We start from the raw sequence: 13065 nt of genomic DNA on the forward strand, positions 1-13065 counted from the left end.
AGGTGAATACTAATGACGCGTCTACTGTCTATCCCTACATTTTTTGGGGAATATGCATCAAAGTTTTAGCACAGGTTCCCTACATTTCATCCTTCAGGTCAAGCATCATCTTCAACTGGGTGTAATGATACAAGTCTAAGCAATGTTTAAAAGTAGACTAGCTGGGTTGGAAAGTTAGATAGGTGACATGATACATTAGTTAGAAATATTACAAGTTGTTAGACTGCAAACATTAGATTTCCAAACTTCAATTACTAGTTTTCATTTTTATAAATGTAGCCATTACATGCAATTGGATTCATTCATGAACTACTACCTAATTCTCTCTCTTCTACATTCAATCTAGCCTCGATTCTCAATTATAACCCTGATTTTGGCTATCATTTTCTTCGAGTTCATCTCCTAGATTAGCCAATTCCATTACAGATTGCTTAATTGCATCAGAGTATCTGTATAATGTTTTATTGGTCTATAATACTACAAAATTCAGCCATCAAGAGGTGACAAACTGTCAGTGAACATGATAGAGACTTCGATTACTTTAAGTTTACGAAGTGTTTATTCTTTTAACGGACGCCACTCTATCTGATACATTAGAAAAAGAGAAGGTGCAAAGATGCTTTCTACAGCCATTCCTGCTGTAAGTTGATTTTCATGTTCAGACCTGTTGTAATGACCCAATCACCTATACACATTTGGACATAATCAAATACAATATAACTGACTGAAACAAAAAAAAAAAAGGAAAATGGGTATGCACAAAGATGACATATACCATTTAACCCCCAAAAAAAAAAAAAGAAGGAAGATAACATATACCGATTACAGATACAATGATACAAAGAGTATTTTCCCTCAAGAGAGTCAGTCCTATATGTGCTGATGGCAGAATAAATGAAAGATCATCTTGGCCCTGACAACTCATCCGGTCGGATATTTGACGTGGAGTCAGCTATTATCCAATCAGTATGGGGGTGGTGTACATGGTTGTAATCTTGCCGGAACATCTCCTCCTTTTGCCATTCCTCCCACCTCTCAGCAAGGCCATCACCTTCAAGCATTCTTACAACTTCTGACATCTTTGGACGTTCCGTAGGCGTACTCTGCGTGCAAAGTAGAGCTACCTGAATAAGTTGTTCCACCTCTTCTTCATTGTAATTACCTTGAAGATCTGCATCAACTAATGTTTCATATTTCTTGTCCTTCAGGAGTCCCTTCACCTGAATATCCAATGGAATGTTATAAGTCAAATAATAGCCGTGCATGCAACCATATGTGCCATCTCTAAGAGCACAGTCACTAGAAAAGCTAGTAAGATCTGAAGGGAGACTAAGGAAACAGCATATCAGTGCATGAGGCTCAAACACAACCCAAGTGCTTCTGATTGACATTAGTAGCATTGCTGCCTATTAGTTTTCATGTTGCTATTACAGTTTTTGTATCCATCAGAGACACAAGAGGTTCGGAAAAGCTTTTATTTTTAATAGTCACGTCTTAACAGTTTGACCATCTCCTTTTCCTTCTCCAGGATGGCGATCCCACATAAGACCCTTTCTCAAGGATGCTCCTGAATGAGAACCTGTCCTAATGTATAATTTTTACTATATCTAACCCCGAATACAACATGACTGAAGCGACATTAATATGTAAATCTCCACTTCTCAAAAAAAAGCACATTTTTCTAATCTTCAGATAGCATCAGAAATGAGAAGTGGAGATGCACATTTTCTAGGTTAGTCACAAATTGAGGGGACGAATTTGGCAACCTAACTGTTGAAGCACCTGCAAGAATAAGCTAACGAAAGTAATCCACTCTAACCTACATGGTCGTGCAATTTTAGCAATGAATGGTTAAATCCTCCTGAAACATCTAAACCTAATCTCACACCACAAAACCACAACAAATAATAAGCAACAATGCAGGTCTCGTACCACACCATTTCTTCAGCATGAGCAAATCAGTGTTCAACAACTAACACTAAAGTAGAAAAAGACATCAAACTTCGACTTATAGAAAAGAAGAGAGTCGACTTGATCTTTTCAGAACATTCCAAGACTGTTCATTGATAGCAGAAGTGACTTGATCTTTAAACAAAATCCATATTGCTGATTGATAGCAGAAGCAAAATAACTTAAGCATACAGGCATTTGCTTACCCAATCTAGCAGCATGACATCATCATCATTCGCAAGTCGAGCAAGATCAAAAGCCCTTTGCCCAGTTATGAGCTCTAGAAGCATAACCCCATAGCCAAAGACATCAGTTTTCTCAGAAGATTTACCAGTAGATAAATATTCAGGGGCAATATGCCCAATTGTTCCACGTACAGCAGTGGTAACATGAGTATCCTTGTAGTCCATGAGTTTAGCTAACCCAAAATCCCCAACAACTGCTTCAAACTCCTCATCCAACAAGATATTTGCGGCTTTGACGTCACGATGAATAATTTTAGGATCACAATGATCATGCAAGTAAGCAAGGCCTCTTGCAGATCCAAGTGCAATACGCTTCCTTTTTGGCCAGTCAAGTGGGGGCTCTGATTCAGGCCTCTCTAGAAAATGTAAATTATACCATGAGCATAAATTCAAGCTATTCAGCAAACTTGAAACACTTTCCTATTTAAGCTGGAATAAGTTATAAAAAGAAAACTGATCTTTTTGGGTCAATATCACTCTAAATCATAAAACGCCAAGTCATGAGACATTACTTATCAAGTTTCATACAATGATAAAAATATGTACTCTTTTAAAACATTTAATTCCTTTTGACTTTCAGATGTGCTCATTAAATAAATTTTATCATGAACTGCAATATTCAGTAAGATATCAAGGATAGCATCACTTGTGAAATTGGTCCATAGAACACAAGCAAAATTATAAACAACAGTGACATCTTGTTAAATATACATACCCATCATGAGAACTCATAAAAAACTCAATCACTATTATAATTAATAGTACAATGAAATTGATGTGAAGATTCCACCACTGGCTTACACTTAACTTTTTCAAATTTGTTACAAATTTATGAAAGAAAAGTTAAAAGACTAAAGGCTTATCATTAACATTAGCTATTGGCATTTTTTCTGTGGTTAGACCAGCTATGTTACAAGGTCAGAGGTTGGCCAGTATTTAGAAGATGAAAGTGGCAGAGATGAGGATGTTGCGATGGATGTGTGGGTTTACTAGGAGAGATAGGATTAAGGATGAGGATATCCAAAACAAGGTGGAAGTGACATTGGTGGAAGACAAGATCCGGAAAGTGAAGTTGAGATTGTTTGGGCATGTGATGAAAAGATGCACTACTGTTGTTGAGCCTAATTTTTGTCTTGAGCCAAGAGTCTATTGAAAACAACCTCTTTACCTGACATCTGAGGTAGAGGTAAGGTCAGCATATGCTCGACCCTCCCCAGACGCCACTTTGTGGGTATATTGTTGTTGTCGTTGTTGTTAGCCTGCCTAAAGGTGTCCAAAAAGTAGAGGCAAGCACATGAAAATTAAAAAAGAGATACCTCTTAAACGTGATGCAACACTTCCATTCTCCATGTAAGGATAAACAAGCACCCGCTCAGTGGGTGTCATGCAAAAGCCCCGTAAACGAAGTAGGTTTCGGTGTACAGCCATGCTGATCATTTCTACTTCTGTCTGGAACTGTAACTCTCCACCTTGAGTACGTTCCTCTTTTAGTCTTTTCACTGCAACTAAAGAGCCATCAGCTAACCGGCCCTTATAAACCTTACCAAATCCACCTCTACCGAGTATATTTCTGTTGCTAAAATTATCCGACGCAACTTGTAGTTCACGCAAGGAAAACCTTTTGAGTTGTCCCAGATGAACTTCTGGATCCTCCTCAGCTGCAAAAGCAGTTATAATGAGTGAGAACACATCAAGTTGAAAGTACAATTAACTCAGATTCAATGTGTTTTGCCAAACCAGGAACATCAAAGAAGTGGTCTTGTGGTTTCCTCCGACGCCACCAAGCAAGAAAAATTGCAGGAGCTGCAAATAGAAGAGCAGCGCCTGCAGCAACTCCTCCAGCGATAGCTCCAGTTGCGCTGTTGCCCACTGAAAAGATGATTGAGTTAACTTTTTATTTGTATGACCTAAGTTTTATAACAAAAGCAATTCTAAAAAATAAATGGTACTTTTGACACACTTATTACTCGAACTTCAGAGTTCACAGTAAATCTAATTTCCAACAAAGAAAAAGATGTTGATAGTATCTCCAAGCTTATTTAATTTTTTTATTTTGGGAAGTCATGAATGCTGGATAACCACAAGATTCCAATACCTGTATAATTGATCGCAAAAAAACTAATTTACAGTGCTAAAGTAATGGTAGTTTTTTTCATAAAGAAACTGCTTTCATAAGGGAATCCAGTCTGGGGCTCAGCTTTTCAGCTTTCCCCAGGCAACCAGGCCTTTCCTTTCTTCCCATTGCCAGCTCCCCTTCTTGTGAATTACTTAAGGGATTTTCATGAAACTAAATTGGAATAGGGAAAAAGGAGAGGTAGCACAATTTCATAACAGCATAAACACAAATTATGTCAACAAACCTGAAGATGACGATGAGGGCGTAGGAGGAAGAGGAGGAGGTGGAGAAACTGGAGGAACTTCCAACTGATTATTAGCAAAACTGAAATATAGGTACTCAATCTTTAGATATTCACTTTATAACTTAAGGAACAGAAAGGAACTACAAAAAATTTATGCTTCTCACACACCTTATAGGAGTAAAAAGTGAAAAGGAACCGTTGACTGGAACTGGTCCTGTCAAATGGTTGTTTGAGAGATCACTGCATTGCAAGGCAATGACAATAAGTAACCCAGAAGAACAAGACAACGCAGACAACATACAGGATTGATAAATAAAGGAACAACTTTATACTTACAGTACTTGAAGTGCAACAATGGTGGTTAGAGACATGGGAATACCTTCATTCAAACTGTTATTATTGAGCCTCCTTCAATTCAGCAAAAAAAGAAAAGGATAAAAGGAAGGTTGATTAAGAGTAAGCAAGACTGGAAAAGAAGTTTGTCAAAGCGAATACCAATCTAAAGCTCATTTTTCAGTACATGTGCTAATATATATATATATATATATATATATGTATATATAAAGATTAATTCCAATATGCTAGGAAAGTTTGTTGATAGTGTTTGCAGGTTGAGAATCACCGTTCATACATAAGTATTTTAGCAATCAACTAAATCCACAGGCCATTTTCCTAATAAGATGAGAAGTATCTCAGAATTGTCTCTTACTTGAGCTGCACGGCTGTGAATCTATATCGAGAGAGACCAAGCAAGCACAATTTTGTTTAACAGATAATAATTGAATACCTTTAGAATATATTTTTATACAAGTTGGTTCAAATTATTCTTAACATTTTATATTATTACTTATTTATCTTTGTTTGTCATACAAAAAAAGAGTCCAGTCCAATCACTTGGTCTTCACTCAGATACCATTCAGTATTTGGGAAACAAGAACAAGGTCTGCCAAGCATATCAACTAACTTTCCACTATAGAGCAAAGACAGAATGAATCATACAGATATATTCCCTGTTGACCTGTCAAACTACAAAGGTTTGTTCGCCGACAGAGTAGTGATTTTCATTATGCTTCCACACATCAATTTTTTTTGGACAGAACCCATCAATGTAAACATAATTAACAGATAAGTTACAGAACATTTTTCTTAGAGAATTAGAAACTATAGCCCCATTTGCATGATTTAACATAGATGCTGCTTTCTTGATAAAAATAAACATAGAAGGTGCTCAATTTTTATTTAACTAAACTTCAGATATATATGGTAAAGATTTGAAACATTAAAAAAAAAAAAAAAAAAAAAAAAGAAACAAAAAGAGAAGAAAAAGACCGGAAGGAAAAAGAGTGTATAACTCGTACAGGAAGCGTAGCTTCTGAAGCTTGCCCAATGAGGGAGGAATAGGACCATTTAAGTTGTTCAGGTAAAGATCCAAACTAACCAACTCTGTCAAGTTTCCCAGTTCATTTGGAATTCTTCCGCTTATGTTATTACTATAAAGTTCCCTGAAATTAAAAAAAAGAAGAGATATCATTAGCAAGTTGTTCTGAGAATTTGCAGACCATGCCGCTTAAGATGAGACATGCCAACTAACATGCGCATAATTATGTTGCATTGAATTGTAAATTACTTCTACAAGTTACACTCTTAGGTAAACATGAAAAAAAGAACAGATATACTAAAGGGTCATTTGGTAGGGGTATAATTAAGAATAGAACTGAATAGGGTGTATTAGTAATAATGAGGTTAGTTATGCTTGTACTATTTGTTGTCGACTATTTGGTTTGTTGTATTATATGAATAGGGTGTATTAGAATACGAATAGTACTGGTATTGCTGATGTCATGATTTACTATGTATAAGAATAGTACTGAATTGGGTATCGTACATGTATTAGTATACATAGGTCTAAAACACTACAAAACAAGGGATTAAATAATACCAAAGCTGATACCAGTATTATTTTCTCGAATAACTCCTACCAAACGACCCCTAAAAGTAATAGGTAAGGTATAACTATAGTATAGACTAGTAACTAATGAAGTCCCCACCCAAACAGAGAGTATCATGATTTTAGCAAGCAAATAATCAGGTGGTAGTAATTAACACTTAGATCAAGTGGCTAGGTAGAGATCTATGGATTTCAAGATTCAGGGTTCAATTTTCCTTGAAGGAGGTCTATGTTTTACCTCGTGTAGATACCTCTGGTCTTTATAATTGAATAATTGGTTCTATTGATTAAATTAAAATTTCATTGTCAATTTGCGCGAAAATAGTTCAAAAACACCATAAATCGCTTCTTAAAAAATAGAAGAAAAGAAGCTTGAGGGAACAAGGAACTAAAGTAACATACTTCATGTTGAGAAGATTTTATGTTCAGAGGATTCTACCACCACAAAAAACTACAACATCAATATAATGGAAGCAGGATAGGTTATTTGCACCAACTTCCACCGGAGGACTGGTCCAAAAGGGTAGCAATGAGAACATTACATAGGGCAGTAGAATGAGCAAATCAAATATCTGTTAACATCACTATATAAGGTATTAAAGAACAATCTCATTAATTCTAAGCAAATGTACCCTCAATCTCATTAAAATGGAAATTATTCATCACCAAAACCATAGCCTATTGTGGGAGATGCAGATAGAGATAGATGGAGGATTGTCACAGCTTGTATTTGGTGGACTGTTTGGAAAGAAAGAAATGCTAAATGTTTTGAGAGCAACAGCTGTGATCTTCAAAAGATCAAAATAAATTGTCTCAGGCTTTTTTGCTTCTGGTGCAAACAGATGTATTTAGAGGACACCGAATCCATTATAGATATCCTAGGTTCTTATTAGGATTCAGATTCAGTTTTCTTACTTTTTTGACAAGCTGTAAATATGGTTTACAGTGCAATCCAAACACTGGGTCAATGAATATACACAAATGTTACCTTCTCAAAAAAAAGAAAAAAACATAGAACAATGTTGCATAACTAAAATAGGATAAAGTAAAGAAATTTGACCAGCATTGTCATATAAAATTTAACTAGAAAAAAGTAAAATAGAATAATAGTTGTTAATGTCATAAAGTGGAGTCGCCTTCTGAAAATATCAAGCAATACTATTTTGTAGTAACTTTAATTCTTGAATACAAAAAAAGTTTTTTTATTTAGTCAACGATTAGGTAAATTGGGACTAGGAGGAGAACCACCAGCGAAACTGGTTTATTCTTTCATCTCCAATAACTAGTCAAATTAGCATCTTACCTTATCAAAAAAAAAAAAAACTAGTCAAATTTGCAATCAAAAGAATACCCAAGTACATGATCAGAAATGTATTGGTTCCTCCTAGAAAAATTAAGAATGGATATTTTAAATTAGGGTGTGGACAGTGTTGTCAAAGGTGCGCTTTAAGCACGCTTAAGCCTTGAAGCGAGGCTCAAAACGTGTTGAGCACTTCGTCTCGCTTTATGTGCACTTTAATGACGTCATTAAGGTTCTAAGGCAAACTTTTTCCTTGCCAATGAGCCACTTCTAAAGAAGTGACACTAAACAATTGATATTTCACTTTATCATAATGTTTTTTCAATTTCTTTGGTTGTGTACATGTATATAATTATTAGACTTGGACTAAACATATATATTTGATTTTTTTGTCGCTGTGCGCTTTTTTTAATTAAACCCACGCTTTATTTGCGCTTTGCACTTAAAAATTTGCTCATGTATCAACTTGATGGGGCAGTACACTTCTAATATGTCAAGAAGCTACATGAGCAAATTTTTACGCGCACAAAATTGGCACAAAATTGACCAAAAAAAAGAAGGTAGAGTCAGCATCTATTCCCACTACAAAGTATAAAAAAATGCTACTCTCCACCTCACAGTTCTTCAACCAAAAGAATAAAAATTAAGGAACGGAGACAGACCTTGGAGTCCAGAAGGTTGAGGTTGAGTAATACCAAGACAATATTTGGAACGCAGGTTCAGTGACGTAGCACGCCCGATGCTGACGTGAAAGTGAGGCTTGATTCAAGGGTTATCTAAAGGAAGTGGGGAAATAGACGATGATGTCATATTTCGTATTGGTGCAGGGTGAATGAAATGGAGGCTCAGATTTGGATTATTGCATGATAAGAAAGTGCCACCAAAAGTTAAAAAGGCAAATTTTACAGAGTGGTGGTTAAACCAACTATGTTGTATGGGAAAGAGAGTTGGCCAGTCAAGCACTCTCACATTAAGGAGATAAAAGTTGCAGAGATACGGATGCCGCAGTGGATGTGTGGGCTTATTAGGAGAGATAGGAATAGATATCGGGGACAAGGTAGGAGTGGCCTCGGTGGATTACAAGATGGGGGAAGCGAGGCTGAGGTGGTTTGGACATATGAAGAGGAGATGCATGAATGGCCCAGTACAAAGGTATGAGAGGTTGGCTATGGATGGTTCCAAGAGGGGTAGAGGTACCCGAAGAAACATTGAGGAGAGGTGATTAGATAGGACATGTCACAATTGCAGGTTACTGAGGAAATGACTTTAGATAGGAGGTTGTGGAGAACACAAATTAGGGAAGAAGGTTAGTAGGTAGTAGAGTTTTATCTTGCTAATCATTCCTTACTAGTAGTAGTAGTATTTCTCCTATATCTGCTTCTCCTAAAATTTTTGTTACTAGCTACTATCTAGTATTTCTCCTATAGCTGCTTCTCCTAAAAATTTTGTTACTAGCTACTATCTCTTACACTTCGATTAGTGCATTATTTTGTTGTAGCTACTGTTCTTTTTTCCAGAATGCTTGTAAGACCTACATTTCATGAAGATACTTGAACATTGCAGGGCTCCTATTATCCCCTCTAAAAAAAAATTGAATTGGTATTATTACATTCTTTTATGACCAGTCCCGATTTAGTGTTTTCACACGCCAATCATTATTTGACACGTGTTAATTTTATTTGAAGAAAACATTTTTTGTTTTAAGTTTTTCTTTATACTTTTTCTTTCTCTCTCTTACGCTTTTGACTTTTTTTTATCCTTTTTTACTTTTATTTTGACTTCACTTTAATTACATCACCTTAAAATCATAGCCCTTAATGCTTTTAATAATTGTTTGGGGATATTAAAAACGTATCGATACAACAAAAACATACGCAGTGTGATCCCACAAAGTGGGTTCTAAGGAGGATAAAGTGTACCGACCTTACCCCTACCTTAGAGGTAGAGACGGTTTCTGATAGACCCTCAACTCAAGAAAAAAATAGTCCAAAGCAGTATAGAGAAAGAAATAACGGAAATGAAGAAGTTATAGAAAAATACTACAGACAACTGTAGTCATAACCAGATAAAACAATAATCAAAGTAAAAAATACAACAGATAATAACCAAACTCAAAGGACAATAATTACAAGAGTAATATTACGACTAATAATACGGCTAATAGTACAGAAGAATAAGTGAGACAACGGTTAACTATCTTTAAGTAGACTTATTACTTCCTCAGAATGGCAATGTACAAAGATTCACTTTTTCTAATAGAGATATTGTTCAGGCCCACTAGTGTGTGCCTCTACTAACCTACCGAATACCTGCTATCTTCCACTACGCCACCAACTCTTAGGCAGATTGGAAGAATTCACCTACGGTTGCCTCTGCAAGGATTCAAACCTTGTGTCCAAGGTTGTTACTCAAACACTTGGACTGCTAGGCCACCCTTTGGGGGTTCTTCTGAAATTTAGTTGTCTAGGAGAATAATAAATTCGTAATACAAAACCATCCTGGGGACTCAAAACACTAGATACTTCCTTCTGTAGAAACAAATATATACAAGCTCATTTACATTTATGTTATGAATATTGATTAACACAATTATAAAGAAAATTAACTGATTTCAAGAAATATGGTCTGGAGCAAATGAAATATCAAAAAACAGCCTTTATCATCCTTGAGACATATTGATTCGATTAACTTACAAGTACTGCAAGTTCTGGAGTTGGCCAAGCTGTGGTACCAGTTGACCTGATAGATTTGCATTTCCTAGATCACTGTGTTAAAAAAGCAACCAAAATTCACAAATGAAACCACAATGTGAAAGGAAGAAAAAAATGATTTTGTGTAGCTTACACTCTAGTCACACTATTTTCATTGTTGCATGTCACATGGAACCAAGTACAAGGATTAACAAGGGTTGCATCCCAACTCTGTAGAACACTATTAGGATCAGCCAAATTTGTCTTCAGAGCATTCAAGGCATCACCTGTCTTACATAAAAGATGATATATCAGTGATCAGCTCAACACACATTAAAACCAACAATTTCGAAATATTAGCTACAACATAATACATCATTTGCCAATCCAATTTTTTTTCTCTCTCTTTATTTGGGGGATGGGGGCAGCCATTTTCAGGGTTTACTCAAGTTTGTGCTAAAATTGTCTCCTGCTAGAGCAAGACGAATCCATATGTGTTTAATTTCTGCACAGTGGCCGCACAAAATTTTTACACCGTTAAGTACTAAAATCTAGCTATAGGAACAATTTAGGCTTAATATATCAATATCCCTTAAACTTGTCGGTAAATTTCAATTAAACAATCGAACTACTTATTCGAATTGATGAACACCTGTACACATGATAAAGCATTCCAATCAGACACTTCCCATTCAAATTATGGAAAGATATTTGCACATATTCTCAAGTATCCGTTACCTAGATAAGTTAACCACTAAAAATATGTCACCTCCTTTAGTTATACACATCAAGTAAAGCCTCAAGCATGTTCCAGTTTAGTCTGATGTGTATAATTAAAGTACATAATCTATGTGGTTAGCTTATCTACGTATGAGCACTTGAGAATACACATAAAATTTGAACTGGAAGTGTTTAATAGGAAGTCTTTATCATATGTTCAAGTACTCAATTGGAATAAGTTATAGTTCGACTATCTAACAAGTTGAAGGGGTTGTTGATGTATAAAGCTAACAATAACTAGTAACCTGCAAAAGCTGTTAGCAACGTGTTAAGTAAGAGCCTGTTTGGCTCAGCTTAAAAGCTGGTCAAACTGACTTAAAAGCTGATTTTTGACTTATTTAGCTGTTTGGCAATACTCAAAACAACTTATTTTAAGTTAAAAAAAACTTATTTTAAGCCAAAAGTTAAAAGCTGGGGTAGGGGTGCTTTTTTTTTTTTTAGCGTACTTTTTTAAAGCTGCTTTTATTAAGCCCATCCAACCGGGCCCTAACTGATATAATCTAAGACTTTGATCAATAAACTGAAGTTGAAGTTTTGGGATCCCATAACCACCCAATTAAAGAAAGACTCAAAGGAACAAAAAGAAACAAACCTTCAGCGTTACCGGCGACGGGTGACAAATTGAAAAGCAGACCAATTAAGCAGAGAAATACCCAGATCGCCAACACCGACTGATCCATGATTCCCAGTCATCCACACCTTTCTACAACTAAAAACCAAGATTCTTCATTGAAACCACCAAGCTAAGAAAAAGAATCCTCCACCCAATGGGTACTCAACTTCAAAAGTCAAACCCAAAAAAAGGAGAAGACTGAAAGCCCTAATCCCCAAAAAGTGAAGTCAATGCAGTAATGAGAATGAAAGCAAAAGGGTCAGGGAAAAAATGTATTTTTGTGGGTAGTTACAATTCTCTTTGACAATAGAGAATGGGAAATGGAAGAAGAGAGGAAAGAAAGTTCAAAGTTGGCACAAATTTGATAATGAAATTCAACGGAGGATTGGTGTAGGTAAAGCAGTCATTGAAGAAGAAGAGAGTTGGTCAAAGCTTCATCTGCCTTTCACTCTGGGTCTATTCTTTATTGGAAACATACAAAATTGCAGGTTGGATTATACAATTCTTTATATAATCATTTCGGAAATTAAAAAAATGGATTTCAAGTTTTCACACACATCACCCTTTTTTTAACATCAAGTCACCTAATAAGTAAATACACGAAGAAGTCAATCGGATTACACACAATAAGGAAATACATAAAGAAGTTAATGGAATTACATGCAATAATTATATGAAATTCAAAGAACAAATACTCCAACTGTTTTAGTTCCTTTCTCTCTAATTATTTGTCCACTTTTTCTGCTATAGTTATCCCTAATTACTTGTCCATTTTAACATATCAAGAAATAATAATTTTCTTAACCTATTATACCTTCAATTACTTAAAGAAGGTAGAACTTCTTGAAAATCGTAAGTTTTTATTTCATCAACTTCATAATTAATAGGAATAAAATGATAAACTCACTATGTCAATAATTGTTTTTCTTAATAGGTGTGTCAATTCAACAATGAACAAGTAATTAGGGATAGAGAGAGTAATTTATTTGTCTGTTTTAAATTTGGCACACATTTTAAGAGTACAAAATGATTTTGAATCTTGTGGTCATAAACTAAAACTATGTAGAATACATTAAAATGATCTTTAATTTTGTATTTTTATGGTCCTGCCCCAAACTAAAGGGGCGCAATTGGCTCTTAATGCCAAAACTCAGGCCCGAGCCGACCCTGCTGAACCAT

General features: G+C 35.6%; 1 protein-coding gene across 1 annotated transcript; it reads right to left on the reverse strand.

The window, feature by feature from the left end:
- Nucleotides 1–598: 598 nt before the first annotated feature.
- On the reverse strand, nucleotides 599–12344 carry LOC107002640 (BRASSINOSTEROID INSENSITIVE 1-associated receptor kinase 1-like). The gene is made up of 11 exons (XM_015200740.2): nucleotides 11866–12344; nucleotides 10648–10780; nucleotides 10497–10568; nucleotides 5914–6057; nucleotides 4892–4963; nucleotides 4724–4795; nucleotides 4556–4635; nucleotides 3933–4064; nucleotides 3512–3853; nucleotides 2157–2551; nucleotides 599–1220 (listed from the first exon to the last, which is right to left on the reverse strand). Exons 1-11 carry the CDS (start codon nucleotides 11951–11953, stop codon nucleotides 903–905), a joined length of 1848 nt encoding a protein of 615 aa, XP_015056226.1. The 5' UTR covers nucleotides 11954–12344; the 3' UTR covers nucleotides 599–902.
- Nucleotides 12345–13065: the final 721 nt, after the last annotated feature.

The sequence above is a fragment of the Solanum pennellii genome, chromosome 10 (assembly GCF_001406875.1).
Source record: "Solanum pennellii chromosome 10, SPENNV200".
Classification (NCBI taxonomy): domain Eukaryota; kingdom Viridiplantae; phylum Streptophyta; class Magnoliopsida; order Solanales; family Solanaceae; genus Solanum; species Solanum pennellii.

Bases quoted from the DNA above. Each gene is read 5' to 3' on its own strand.
- LOC107002640 (XM_015200740.2), bottom strand. From the start codon at position 11,953: ATGGATCAGTCGGTGTTGGCGATCTGGGTATTTCTCTGCTTAATTGGT. The intron at 10,781-11,865 runs GTTTGTTTCTTT...TATGTAAGACAG, and splicing joins CGTCGCCGGTAACGCTGAAG to GTGATGCCTTGAATGCTCTG. The intron at 6,058-10,496 runs GTAAGTTAATCG...TTTTAATTTCAG, and splicing joins CTCCAGAACTTGCAGTACTT to GGAACTTTATAGTAATAACA.